This window comes from Hirundo rustica, chromosome 2 (genome assembly GCF_015227805.2).
Source record: "Hirundo rustica isolate bHirRus1 chromosome 2, bHirRus1.pri.v3, whole genome shotgun sequence".
Lineage (NCBI taxonomy): Eukaryota > Metazoa > Chordata > Aves > Passeriformes > Hirundinidae > Hirundo > Hirundo rustica.
In genome coordinates, this window is record NC_053451.1 from 45,239,150 (window position 1) to 45,252,182 (window position 13,033).

The window sequence follows — 13,033 nt, forward strand, 5'->3', positions numbered from 1 at the left end:
GCTGCCTCCAGTCACCTCCAACCTGCTCGAGGTTCTCCATTTTGCTGTGACTTTGAGTTACAGGCTTCAAGGTCATGATTGTATTAACTACCAAGACCAAGTACAAGGCTCCTAGGAATATGGAATTGGCTTTGGCTAGGGAGCTACATAAGGCAGGGGTTGGTCTTGATTGCCACATGGAATTTGAATTCAAAGAACACCAGGAGGCCCCTCTATCAAACAGCACCAGTTTATGGGGACATGAAATATGGAGGCACCCCAGAATATATTTTTTTTCAGTGGGCATCACATGCCACTCTTAGCCTGGTACCTGTGAGGGACCTGATGTTCCATGCTCAGCTGTGACAGTAGAGACATAGGCTTGGCTAGCACCCTAGGTGGCTCCATGTCCCAGATGCGTAATTCTGTAGCAGCAAGACGACAATCTCCTGGGCCATGACAATCTGCACTGCTTAGCTACTCACTGGCCCTGTGTCAGGCTGTCCCAACTAGTGGGGACAGAAAAACATCCCTAGGGGATGGGACATTAGTCCACTACTGCCACTAGTATGGGCACAAATGCTTGGGTGCCACGTGGCTTTAGGACTGGTGACTGCTCATTGCTCCACTTCTGCCACAGCAGGTGTGACAATTCCTGCCCTTGCACTACGCTTGCTCCTGCTCATCTGCTCTGGCCCCGGGTTAAAGGCCTTAAACCTGCCAGCTCTGAAATGCTTCCACATCATTACACCTTGCCATCTACACTACTCTTTACCTTCCACTGGGAAAGCTGCCAAGCACATCTGGGCTACAGTTCGTTTTGAAAACAGCAATAGCAAGACATTCCTGCATTGCTGCGAACGTGCGGCCACCTGGGACACCAGTTCCAGCCACCACTTTTCCCCTGACTTAACCATAGTAGAAAACAATTCTTGCAAATCAGCAAACCACAGAATTTCAACAAACAAAAGCAAACAGTGTGCGCAGCAGCGCCAGTGCCTCAGCCACAAGCCGGGGTAAATAACCTTTGCTTGTCGCGCTCCGGCACTTCACAAAGCGACGCTGGGCAGCGATCGGCTCGGCCGCGGGAATGAGCTGTGTGGAGCAGGCCCAGCAGCTTGGCCAGCCCCTGCTGAGGCTGAGGGTGCTGCTCCGTGTGCTCCTGGTCCGTCCCCAGCCTGTGACACCCTCCACCAACAGCACCGCAGGCACTGGCTCGGACCATCGCATCCTTAGAGCCCCTTCTGCTGTGATTCCCATTCCTAGCCCTGGCTGGAACATGGATTAAACTTCAGAAGAGGGCAAGAAGACTGATAACATCAGAGCTATGTAATGAGGGATGAGGCTGTCAATTAAGTCCATTTTAATTTCAGATATTAGCTGGATTTCTTTGACCTCTTTTTGTTATTTTTAGAGCTAGTTTAAGTTGGCAGGTCCTGCTATGCGGGAAATTGAATGTTAAAACAATCCTTCAGGCCTAAATTGGAATGCACAGTTGGAAATTTCCACGAAATTGTATTTCCAAAATCTGTTCTGGAAACTTTAAAATGACATAGTCACAGCAGCTCCTTTTAATGTTTGCAGTTCTGAATATAGCGTGTTAAATATAAAATATAAGCCCTCTGCCTTTTTTATTACATTTTTTTGGGTTGATTTCTTTGGAAACAAAATATTTTTATCATGTTTTAGATATATGATTGTGAATGCACTGGTAAGTTCTCCCAAACTATTTCCATTTTGTCAAACCAATATTTTCCTATGTGAAGTATTCTCTTTGGGAGAAGAAAACCCACTGTGGATTTGAATTTGCCTCCTCCTGCCCAGGGATTTGGTCTTCAGCAACACAGAGTTCCCTGAGGGAAACAGCCTGTCCCCAGCCAGTCCCTGGGAATGGAAGGATAACTTTCTTCTGGGAGATACTTTTATTTAGATAATTCTCCCAGAATTAAGCATTTGGGGGGCAGAGCGCTGACGTGTGTCAGCGTTACAGTCCCCCTGCATAGCAGTGACAAGGCACACATTAAGATGGATATAGAAAAGGCATTATTACTCCCCTTGGTGACAAACCATGGGTGTCCCACCAGATTTGCAGCAGATTTTTATCATTCCTCTCAGTGTTCTGACAGTTATCTGGCACTTCTGTCTCTGAAAAGGTGCCTGATCTGCAGCAGTCACCTCATTCATCTATGGCTGTGTGGGTGCACATTTTCTGAAATGGGCTCCTTTTAGGTCACAGTTGTGTTCTGGCCATGCACGGCTCCGCACAGTGGTGGGCAAAGGCTGGGGAACAGCCAGGGTGATCTGTGCCCCAACACCTCAACAGCTTCAGAATCCTTCATGCAGCCCTTTAGCCATGCTTTCTTTCCGGATCTTTTGGCTGGGCACTGTCTGACCGTGCATTCCTACAGCTATGGTACAACACTCAGTGGTCATATGAGGCTTCTGTGCAGGGCCACAATGCCAAGAACAACCACAAAACCCCCACAGCCGGGCTCCCGAGGGCCTGGAGACCAGCAGATCTGGTTGGTGACAGCCATCTTCTGTTCCACTCCGCCTCAGACCCTTGTGCTGGGGGAAGATGTGTCATCTCTGGAGGCATTTCCTGGACAGTCTGGCTGGCCAGTCCCATTAGGGGCTGCAGCCCATGGTGAGTCAGGGGTTGAACTGCAGATCTCCAGAAGTCTCTGCCAACTGTGGCATTTCCATGCTTCTATTGTCTGTTCATACCTGGCCCCAGCCAAAGCAGATCCAGCTGTACAGCCAGCCTTGATACCCACTGCTCTTCCTGCCAGTCCCTGGTCAGCTTGGGTATCTGCAGTCTTCCTGGTTTCCACCTAAGTGAGTTCCTCCTATAAAGGAACCCTTCCTTTTGTTGGAGCTCTGTCATAACATCAGGGTAAACCACACTCTACACAGGTGCTTTTGAAGCTGAATTTTGACCTTTCTTACCTGTTAGATTTCATGCCTAGAAAACCAAATCAAAAAACTTCTTACCCATCCTCCACTGTTGAGGCAAACTCAAACATATAAATATTTGGAGAACATATCTGTGAAGTATTGGACAACTGAGCCTTTCATAAGAATGTGCCAATGCACACTTTTGTCCTTGTGCCAAGGTCCCAGTAGCAAAGTTAGACACGTAAAAGGTAAATGTGTGTTCCCTCCTTTCCTTTTTGCTGGCTGTACTATTGAGCACGATCAGGTCTCTTTTTAGTGAAATTAACTTTGAAATTGGCAGCAGACCAGTAAAAGCCACAGGCAGTTGGTGAGCTGAGCTTACTGCTGCTATTGAGGCCAAGAATGACCAACGCTATGGAAAGCAGCTGTCAAGAAGACACAGTAATGCATCAGAGCACGAGGCCACCACGAGAGGCTGAGGAGAGGCCACCCTCAGGAGCAGTGATTTCATTTTCAGACTTTGCATTACTAAAGATAACCCACTTTAGTGGGTTAACTTTGCCACGTTACTGAGTGACCTGCAGATCCTTCTCTCTTCTAGCTCAGTTTCCCCTCTGGCCACACAGAAAGCTATCAGAGCTCCCTCTGGAAAGGAGCAGAATTGTGCAGCCAACTGTTGCCTGAAAAAAGAAAGGAAAAAACCTCACCCATAGCTGCCCAACAGCATAAAAGCAGGAGGAAAAAAAAGCACTATAACTTACGACAAGCATATTTCTGGGACAGTTGATGTGGCCTTCATAGGAACAGCCAGGAGTTTAGGGGGAAAGCTTTCCATCTGTGGCTACACTTTGTGGCACACAATGAGCTCCTTTGTGGCACTTGACTGGGCATACCAGGGCGAGCTGTTGCTCCGCTTTGCCCTAAAGCAGCCCAGGGATGGAGGCGGTGTGGGAGTGGGGCAGCAATGCAGCCTCCTTTCCCTGCACAGCAGCACCCAAAGCTGCAGGCCTGGCTCACTGTGAGGATACGTGCAGGCTCCCTCCCGTCCTGCAGGACTCCCTCGGAAGGCTGCTGTGCTCGCAACAAAGGCGAGACCAAGAGGAGGTGCCAAGAATGTTGTCCCCAACACATGCAGCCCCGTGGGGTAACCACTGCACGGTGCAGCAAGGCTGAACCATCTTTAAAGTCTTTTTTCTGGCTGGCACTCACAGCCTGACAGGATCAGCTATCTCCCTCAGCCCACTTGAACATTCAATTTCCCCATTTCTTACAACAGCTGAGTACCCGGGGCTTTCTTGGGTCATGGGGATGAGATGGGGTGTGCCTTAACTCTATTGCTTGAGCCCCACTGAAGTTTGAGAAACACTTAAGATCACCCAAGGCCTGCTTCAATAAAGCTCCATTTTCTGCACACATTTAGAAATAACAGATGCTGTCACAGGTATTTTCAATCTCACAGCCCTGAAGTAAACGCACTTTCAAAAGCATGAGAGCTGCAAGTTCTGTCAGCCCGTTCAAATTTCTGTTGTCCATGTCACCAGGCTCCAGTTTCTTCTGCAAGGCCTGAAGCCACTGTTTGCATTTGCAGAAGGTGACCCCAGCTTTATGGACCAGATCTTCAGTTAGTTTTGGTAAGATGGAACTCATTTTTACTAAAAGCTGCCCCCTGTTAATTCACTGCTCAGAACAGAAACACGAAGTAGGCACAGTTTCCGTGTTCTTTGCTGCAGCAGATTTGTCTGCCAGAAAAAACATTTTTACACTTTTTTTGGGGGGGGAAGTGTGTGTGTGTGTTTTAATGGTTGCTATTTCTATATTATCTATTCCTAAGATTATTTCCTGTGGGAAAGATTTATTTTTTTTAATTCCAATAATAAATTTAGTAACAGTTGCCATTTTCTGCCAATGTTTCTGCATTTTGGGATAGTACCAAATTTTATGTTCTAAATTCCTCTTCTTGTTGCAGTTTCTCTAGGAAAACTTCTAAGGCAGTTATTTCATACCTCAAAAATTACAGGGAAAAGAATTTTCTTGTGCTCGTGAGACCAATTTTCCATCCAGTTCCAGGCTATCGCCTGCTTCCTGCATGGCCTCATTCTTCCATTTCCATTTAAAAGTCAAATGCTTCTTTCCCTCATTTAGCTTTCATGCTGCTCAAGCTAGGCACCTGGTTATAACTTCCACTGCCAGTTCTTTTACATCCAACTAGGAATAATTTGCTTCTCAAGAAATGCTGCTGCTCAGCAAATCTGGCCCCGCTGAAGAGTGCAGCTATGAAAGGTTTGCAAAGGCTCCTTTCTGCTCCTGGCAGCCCTCTGGTTTTTTATAAAGTTATCTGGTTTTTTGTTTGTTTGCTTTGTTTTGTTTTTGAGGAAGAGGTATTTTAATACCAACCCTGAGTTTTTATAACCTCTGGAAAGAAGATATTTAGTTTTGCAAGAAGTTCAGCAGAAACAAGAATTAGAGCCAAACTCAGGATGAGGCACAAGGTTTACTTGTCCAAATTTCATAAAATTTACTCCCAAGTTTCTGTTTACCTCTGAAATGTCTGCAAAGGACAAGAGGCTTCTACAGACAGTGCCTGATAAACTTGAAAGATCCGTTTTTCAAATCAGCTCTTCTTTAGGTGAAAGGGGAGTTGGCTTCTGTTCCCTGCAGCACAGATTGTAAATCAGTAATGGTGGAAGCACCTGTTTCCTTCTGGGCTGGTTTCTCTTGTTTTGCTTAGTTGCAGAGATTCTGTATGTGCAGGTGAATTATTTACATTTCAGAAATGAATCAGAGGCAAGAGCCAGAGGGGGCAAGCCAGGGTTGTGGCTGTCCTGGCTGCACCACTGCTGCACAGAGAAAGTGACTGTGTTCAGTTTTATCTACTCCATTCCAGATCTGTTCCATCCGCTGACCTGGTCACTTCAAGCCAAGTTCTACCCAGAATCCTGCTCCTTATTCCTAAGGGCCGTGAGGACAGTAGAAATTGCCTGAAGATACCCGGCCGGAGATTCCACATCAAATGCTGCAGGAGAGATGAGATTTGGATCTTACGTTTGTAGCTCAACCCCATCAATAACATTACAAAACGAAACCCACTAAAACTTCTGCCTTAAAGGAGCATTGAATAACACATAACACTTTGTAGATTTTGATTCAGATTTTTAATAAATTCTGCCAGTAGAAGCTTTCAAAGGCAATGATATATCAATAAATAACAGTTAAATTGAGTTCCTGAGAAAGAACCTACCACATGAAAGAATGTCAGATAGATGTAAATAACAAAAAAATGGCATTACTATATAAAAAAGCAGTAATACTGAATCTTACATGAACTGTCACAACACAAGCACTGCATACCTCAGAACATTCCTTTCATACAAATGTAAACAAATACACGATCATTTTTGTTTAGTTTAGGCTGATGAATTCATATGTTGTTGCTTAGATATCTAAACAATGGATAGGATAGGATATGCTAAAACATTAAGGAATAATATGTGGAATAATACATGGAAAAAATAATGAAGCTCCAGATTTAAAAATAAAGCAAAAACACATCAAAGGAGCGTTTTCCTCAAATGTTATTAGGTCAATCACTTTAAATAGGACTGTTACACTAATCTGAATTACGGATTTTTGTGTGTGTTTACTTTATTTAGTTATATATAATATATATGCAAATAAGTATGGCTTAATTATCTTTAGTATTCTGATAACATCTTGAATAATTCTCACTTATACGTACAAGAAAAACGTGTATTTTAACATAGTTAAGAACTGATATTTCAAAGTATGCCTATAATTTGACAGAAATGAAGGCCTATTGTGCTCCATCACAGCAACATTTTAACCTCTAGACAACGGGACAGAATGACCTGCCAACAATGCCAACATTTTCCAATGTCAGTGTCTAAAATACCAGGGTCCTAAATGGATACACAGCCTGTTAAATGTGGGGTCTAACGTCTGGAAAGCCACATACCTCCAGGTTCCACAGGCATCCGTGGAGCTGCAGGCACCCAGCCTCAGCCTCGCTGCACCCGCGGCCTCGATGCGTTACGGGAGCCCCGTGCTGGGAGACGCTCCGGTCTGGATGCTGTGCTGCCTCTGCCAGCTGGAGCCACGGCTTCTGTGCTGCTCCCTGCCAGAGCCAGGGCCACTGGGCTGCTCCCTGCCTGAGCCAGCCCCATCCAGGCTCTCCCCACATATCTGCTCCGTTGTAATGCTCTGGCTGCTAATCCTTGGTGGGGAAAACGTGTGTGCCTGTGACATGTGCTTGCTAATACCATCTATTATACCAGACCACAACATCACTACTCAGGTATAACCTTTGCAATCTGTTTTAAAAAATTAATATTGGATACAATCATAAGAGGAAACCATCCACACAATACATTATCAACACGCGGTTTAAAATGGTCTAATTTTAGACCTTTAGAAAAATGAATCCACAGGACCTGCCTGTGAATGGCAAGAAAAGGCCATTTCAAATAGAAAAACACTGCTCATGCAACATTCTTCACACGCTAGACAATGAAATCACACCCAAGTTGCCACTTGCTCACACTTCCTATTACACTCCAATAAGCAGAAGGAAATAAAGCAGCTTTAAGGTTATGTCACAATTTTGAAATGTGGAAAATATATATAATAAACAAAAATCACGGTGTGAATACAATGGCATCAGTAAATTTAGAAAATTAGAGAGCAGTTTTCTTTTTTTCATTTTTCTTTTTTTTTTTTCTTTCTTACATTATTGCACAGAGACCTTTCATCACATGTTCTTCAGCTTTATGCATCTTCCTAAATGTGAAGTAAGTGCTATGGATAAAATAAAAATGTATAAAAGAAGAACAGCAGCATGATTTGTCAAAGTTAATCCCTATAACTTAGTAGGAAAAAAACCCTGCTATAAACAAAATATAAGTGCTCTTTATTCATTTAAAAAATAACGCTGACAGTTGCAGAAGTCTGTAAGTGTTAATCTGAGTAAGGGGGGTGCTGACCTCAAATAAAAATAGGCCTAGAAATGAAAGACTGCTGGCCTTTCAGATTTTGGTGAAGACCAGGATTTCAAGTGTAATTATCAACAAAGTTATTTACAGTAGAACTGACCTGAACTTTCAAGAGTGCCATCTTTAAGACCTGGCCCTGCAAGTTTCTTTTACTCCCCAGGGTGTCTCCAGCCTCAGCTGAAGGTACACCTGAACAAATGCTGCAGGATCAGCTCCTAAAGGATCAGTTAAAGGCCCTATTGGATTTGAGATTAGTCTTATCTGGAGTACTCTATACAATAATTTACACATATACAGGCTGACAAGCTCCAGTCTGATCCACCACACCTTTGTTTTCCACATCAGACTTCTCAGATTGGCAAACTTCCATTCCAGAAGGTTTGGGATACCTGAACGGATATCCGTTGTCATCAAAGAATCTTCGGAAAGTAAACTCATAAAAAGCATGTTCTGTGTGTTTGCTGTTGGAAGAGGCTAGCGGATCCCAGGTCCTGGTGCTGTCACCACTAGCATCATTCCAAGGACTTTCTTCTTCAACTGGATCAAAATTTGAAGTGTCCATTGGATGGCTGATCTTTGGAACATAGGGAGCTGGCTGCCTACGGATATCGGTAGAGAAGTCCATAGAGTGAAAGAAAGAATGGGCTTTAATATCATCTGCTCCATTTCTTCCAAGCCTGTCCTCAGCAGCACAGCAGAGCTTTGTGATCAGATCAGTTGCCTCAGGGCTCAGCTTGATCTGTGAGGGAATGTGCAGTGTGTTCTCCCAATTTATCACCTGCAGGTAACAAAGGTATTAAGGAACTTCTGATCTGGAAACAGAATCCTTCCAATGGCCAACATGACCTGTACAGGAGTGCACATGTAACGAGTCACCTCACAGCCTGCATGGTTCACAGTTTCAAGAACCCAATTACTAGATTGCATTACCTGTTAGTAATTACTCTAATGAACCAGAAAAACATTGCTGGCTAGCAGACAAAATGAACAATTCCATTTTTTAAAAAGGCAAATTCCTTCATGAATGCTCCCATAGTCAGATTTGAGACCATGCTCACGTGATTTTGTGGAATGACTTCAAGGAATTACTTCTCTTTGTCTCCAAAATGTAAACTAGGAAAAGTGGTCAAGAGATGGATCCTTTCTAATAGAGAACTATCCTGCTCAACTTTGCAACACTTATATTGCCAACTACAATTGTCACTGGCATATCAGGTACTAATAGGCACCCTAAGGAATTTAAATGGATGAACTTGTGCTTGAGGAATCACAACTCTTCTGAGAAGACTGATAAACGTAACATCTATCTCTGCAGCTGGGCAAGTCAGTTCTAGTCTGATATTCACTGTCTTCATTTACTGGCAAAGGATTTGTGCCTGCACAGAACTATTTAAAATCATGCTTGTTTAACCATTACGCCTTTCTCTAGCAAAAGAAAGAGGAATAGATCTGTACATAGAGAAGGGAAGGGTTAAAATTTTGCTACCACAGACCAGAACTTTGCTTCAGCTTACCTTCAGCTGGGTTTCTGTGGGTGTCGGAGCCAGGAAAGGAGGCTGTCCCACTAACATCTCAAAGAGAATCACACCAACACTCCACCAGTCACAGAGCTGAGTGTATCCTGAAAGGAAAGTCAAAGGGTTGACCTCCAGTAACCAAGGAGAATGTGTTAAAGAGCTACTTGTAATTAAGTATTAAAACATACAGAACAAATTTCTGCCAGACAAAAGGTTTGTGACTTCTGCTTGCTGACCTAAATTCTCCTGCTGTTAGTAAAGATGTAATCCTGTTGTCCTTGAACCTTTCTGAATAAATTCTCAACAAAACTGAGTCATGAAACTGTCATTAGTAAGAAGGATTTTTTTGTGCCCAGTCCCATAGCTATGCAGCACAAACTGGACCTCAAAGAATAACAAAAATGTTTAGCAACTGATGTCCACTCTAGTTTCAGTGGAGGTGAGTCCACAACTTCAAAAAGCTGCTGAAAGACACAGCCTGGCTCTACAGACAGAAGAAAGCCACAGACAACTTTCTGAGCAAGTTTCAAGCAAAGAAACAACTTCAATCACTTAATTACTGTGACAAGAACAATAAGGTGTATGTTTAAGATCTGAAAAAAAAAAAAATTTAAACACTGATTTCAATGGAATTTGTGTCATCAGATGATGTATGATGCAATGTGAAATCTCTGTTAGAGAAGATTAGGCTTGCCAATAACTCTGAACACCTGATCTCCTTACTACAGCGACCACGTCAGCTCTGCAGGGATAGTCATCAAGTACTGTTCAAATTCCTCAAGCTAAGCTTTTGAATGCAGGGTATCTAGAGTAAATTTTGGAAAACTTTCTGTTGGATTCCACTGGTTCCAGCTGGGAATGTGGAGGACATATTTCCACAAGTTTACATCGTCCATACTTAAGTGGCCTATCTGAATCTGTGATCCAGAACTATCAGCTGGCTACCCACTGGTCTGTGTAAACTTGATAGGGGTTGGAGTTGTACTCCATGAGCACAGATAATATGCTTTATACTTGAAAAATATTACTGTTAAAATTATCCAACACATTTATTAGCAGCCTCACTCAAAGGCCTCAGAGTGTGGACATTACACACACAAAGTATGGCCACCTCCAGTGTCAGTAAAGTGATGCTAAACACTGGAGCATGAGGAGTTCTCCTTAATCTGAGCTAAGTGTTTGTGGCCTTCAGCAAGCTTATTCAAGGGGAAAAAAAAAGTGAAACAGGAGAAAAATAGAGGTTTACCTACCTTTACGAAGCAGGACTTCAGGAGCAATGTAATTTGGGGTTCCAACCAATGAATGGGCCAGACACCTCTGGTGCTGCTTCTTAGCTCTTTGTTCCAATGTCTTCAGCCTATCTCCACATCGACAGTTGGACACATCATCCCAAAGATCACTGGGCTCCATGCTGTCTTGTCTGATATGGCTCCCTTTCAAATGGGAGAGAAAGTTCACATTCATGGTCATAAAACTTGACACACACAGAGAGATGTATTTACCCAGAGCCATCTCCTGCTCTCAGTGAAGAACAGCGTTTAAATTTTAAACCCAAGGTATTTTTTTATGCCCTCCCATTCACAACTGGTTTTCCATACAAAATGTCTCTGTCTCACTATACAAGGAAGTATAGTTCCATATGGAGGACAGAGAACTATGGAATATACTTAAGTTAACTACAGCAATTGTTTATGACCTTTTTGCCAACAGACACCAGTACTCAATAGCACATGCAGGAGGCACATGGCCTACCCCAAATCTGTGATTAAATTATTTCTTCACCAAAAGAGACCCTCCAAACAAGTATAAACTGAAAACAAGTATAAACTGCTGCTGCTGCAGTGGACACATTACTGACAGGGTCTTGAACAGTACTGGACGCAAAAGGATTGGAAACAAGCTAATTGAGTGAGTCAGAGAGAGACAGACATTATATTGCAGTTGACTCTTTGTCCAGTTTCCTGATCTGGTGTTTCTGCCAAGAAGTAGGTCCTTGTTTCAAAACAAATAACACAATACCATCCTAGAAAAAGGGTAAAAATATTACCTTTCTGATAGTATTTTGAATTGTGAGTCCACCTGAATCCAGTACACAGTCCAAAGTCAGTCAGTTTGATATGCCCATCGAGGTCTATCAGAATGTTGTCAGGCTTGATGTCTCGATGAATAAATCCCATTTTGTGCACACTTTCTATGGCCAACGTGAGCTCTGCAATATAAAATCTAGCCAGACGCTCTGGGAAGACCTCCATCCGAATCAGCAGGCTCATCATATCCCCACCAGGGATGTAGTCCATCACAAAGTACAAATTGTCTTTATCTTGGAAGGAATAATAGAGTTTAACCACCCACTCATTGTCTGCCTCAGCAAGTATGTCCCTCTCTGCTTTGACGTGAGCCACCTGATTCCGGTTCAGCACATCTTTCTTTCGCAGAGTCTTCATGGCATACAGGGCATGGGTGTCCACTTTGCAGGCCAGGCATACTTCTCCAAAGGCACCAATACCCAGAGTCTTGATTTTCACAAACATAGATTTATCCATTTTGGCCCTTTTAAGTCTGTTGTAGTTGGACTCCTTCTGGTAGAGAATTTTCCTCATTTGTTCCTGTTCTGCTTCACAGAGGCCTGCCTTTACAAAGGAAAGCAAACCACAAGAGCTAGTACTGTTATATTCATAGCAAGAGAAAAATAAATGAGCATTCCCAAAACACATTTCTCAGAAAAATTAACCAAGAACCAGAAAATACGTATTCATGAGGGATATACTCTCTTGTCTGTCACTTGAGGTATTTCTGAGAAAAGGGCAAACTCACTGTGCCCAAACTTGTTGCCTGAATTTGCAATATGCCTGTCTCTTTTGGCTGAACAAGTAAGCATGGGGCAATATTGTCAGAGGGGAATATAACATAACCTCACCATGGGATTTGGTTTACACCTTTCAAATGCGCACTTTACCACTGCACTCCACTTTATGTATGTGCACTTAAGCCCATCTTAATTTAAACTGAAACTTAAACCCACGTGCAGCAGTTCGCTTTGCTCATGAACAGCTCCCCAGTGCAACTCACATTAACAGTTCCTGCCTTGGGCGCTGTTTGTTTGGTTTTGTGTTGTAATTAAAAAGCTGGTTTTGACCTACACATTCCCAAGCGCCTTGGAACCTTTAGAAATTGTTTTTATTCCTCTGCCATATACAGCCTCCACTCTCAAGATTTTTAGATCTCCTGAGCATCTGTTCTATAAACTTCTTTTTCCCCTCCCAAATTATGTACATAAAGTCCTCAGGTCTGGTCTCTCCTTAGCCACTGCAGCCCAAACCCTGGTGCTATTTCCCTCCTAAATGCAGTAGTTTCCCTCTGCACCCAAGCTCTAGAACAGCTGGCTTGTCCACCTCCTGTCCCCAGAGAGCCTCCCAGTAACTGCAAGTAACATTTCACAGGGCTGTGGGGAGAAACCTCCTGATAAAGAGAGAAGCAGCAGGATCCAACCAGATTTTCCCCACCTTTCAAGACAGAGCCTGCAGAGAGCCAACTCTGCCAACTTCAGGGTCTGGCCCTCTGCTGAGAGCCACTGGTGGCCTCCACCAGCAGAAACCCTTAGGCCGATCCCCAGGCTCCTCTGACAGCACTCTT

The 13,033-nt window shown here is 43.5% G+C and overlaps 1 protein-coding gene across 2 annotated transcripts in view; it reads right to left on the minus strand.

The window, feature by feature from the left end:
* Positions 1–6,020: 6,020 nt before the first annotated feature.
* LATS2 (large tumor suppressor kinase 2) overlaps positions 6,021–13,033 on the minus strand; it is a 48,095-nt gene continuing 41,082 nt past the window's right edge. For both annotated transcript variants that reach the window (XM_040054890.1, XM_040054891.2), the window contains exons 5-8: positions 11,448–12,030; positions 10,651–10,833; positions 9,398–9,504; positions 6,021–8,661 (exon numbers count right to left, since the gene is read on the minus strand). In XM_040054890.1, coding sequence (XP_039910824.1) covers positions 8,167–8,661; positions 9,398–9,504; positions 10,651–10,833; positions 11,448–12,030 — 1,368 coding nt within the window. In that variant the 3' untranslated portion in view covers positions 6,021–8,166. The remainder of the gene's footprint in view (positions 8,662–9,397; positions 9,505–10,650; positions 10,834–11,447; positions 12,031–13,033) is intronic.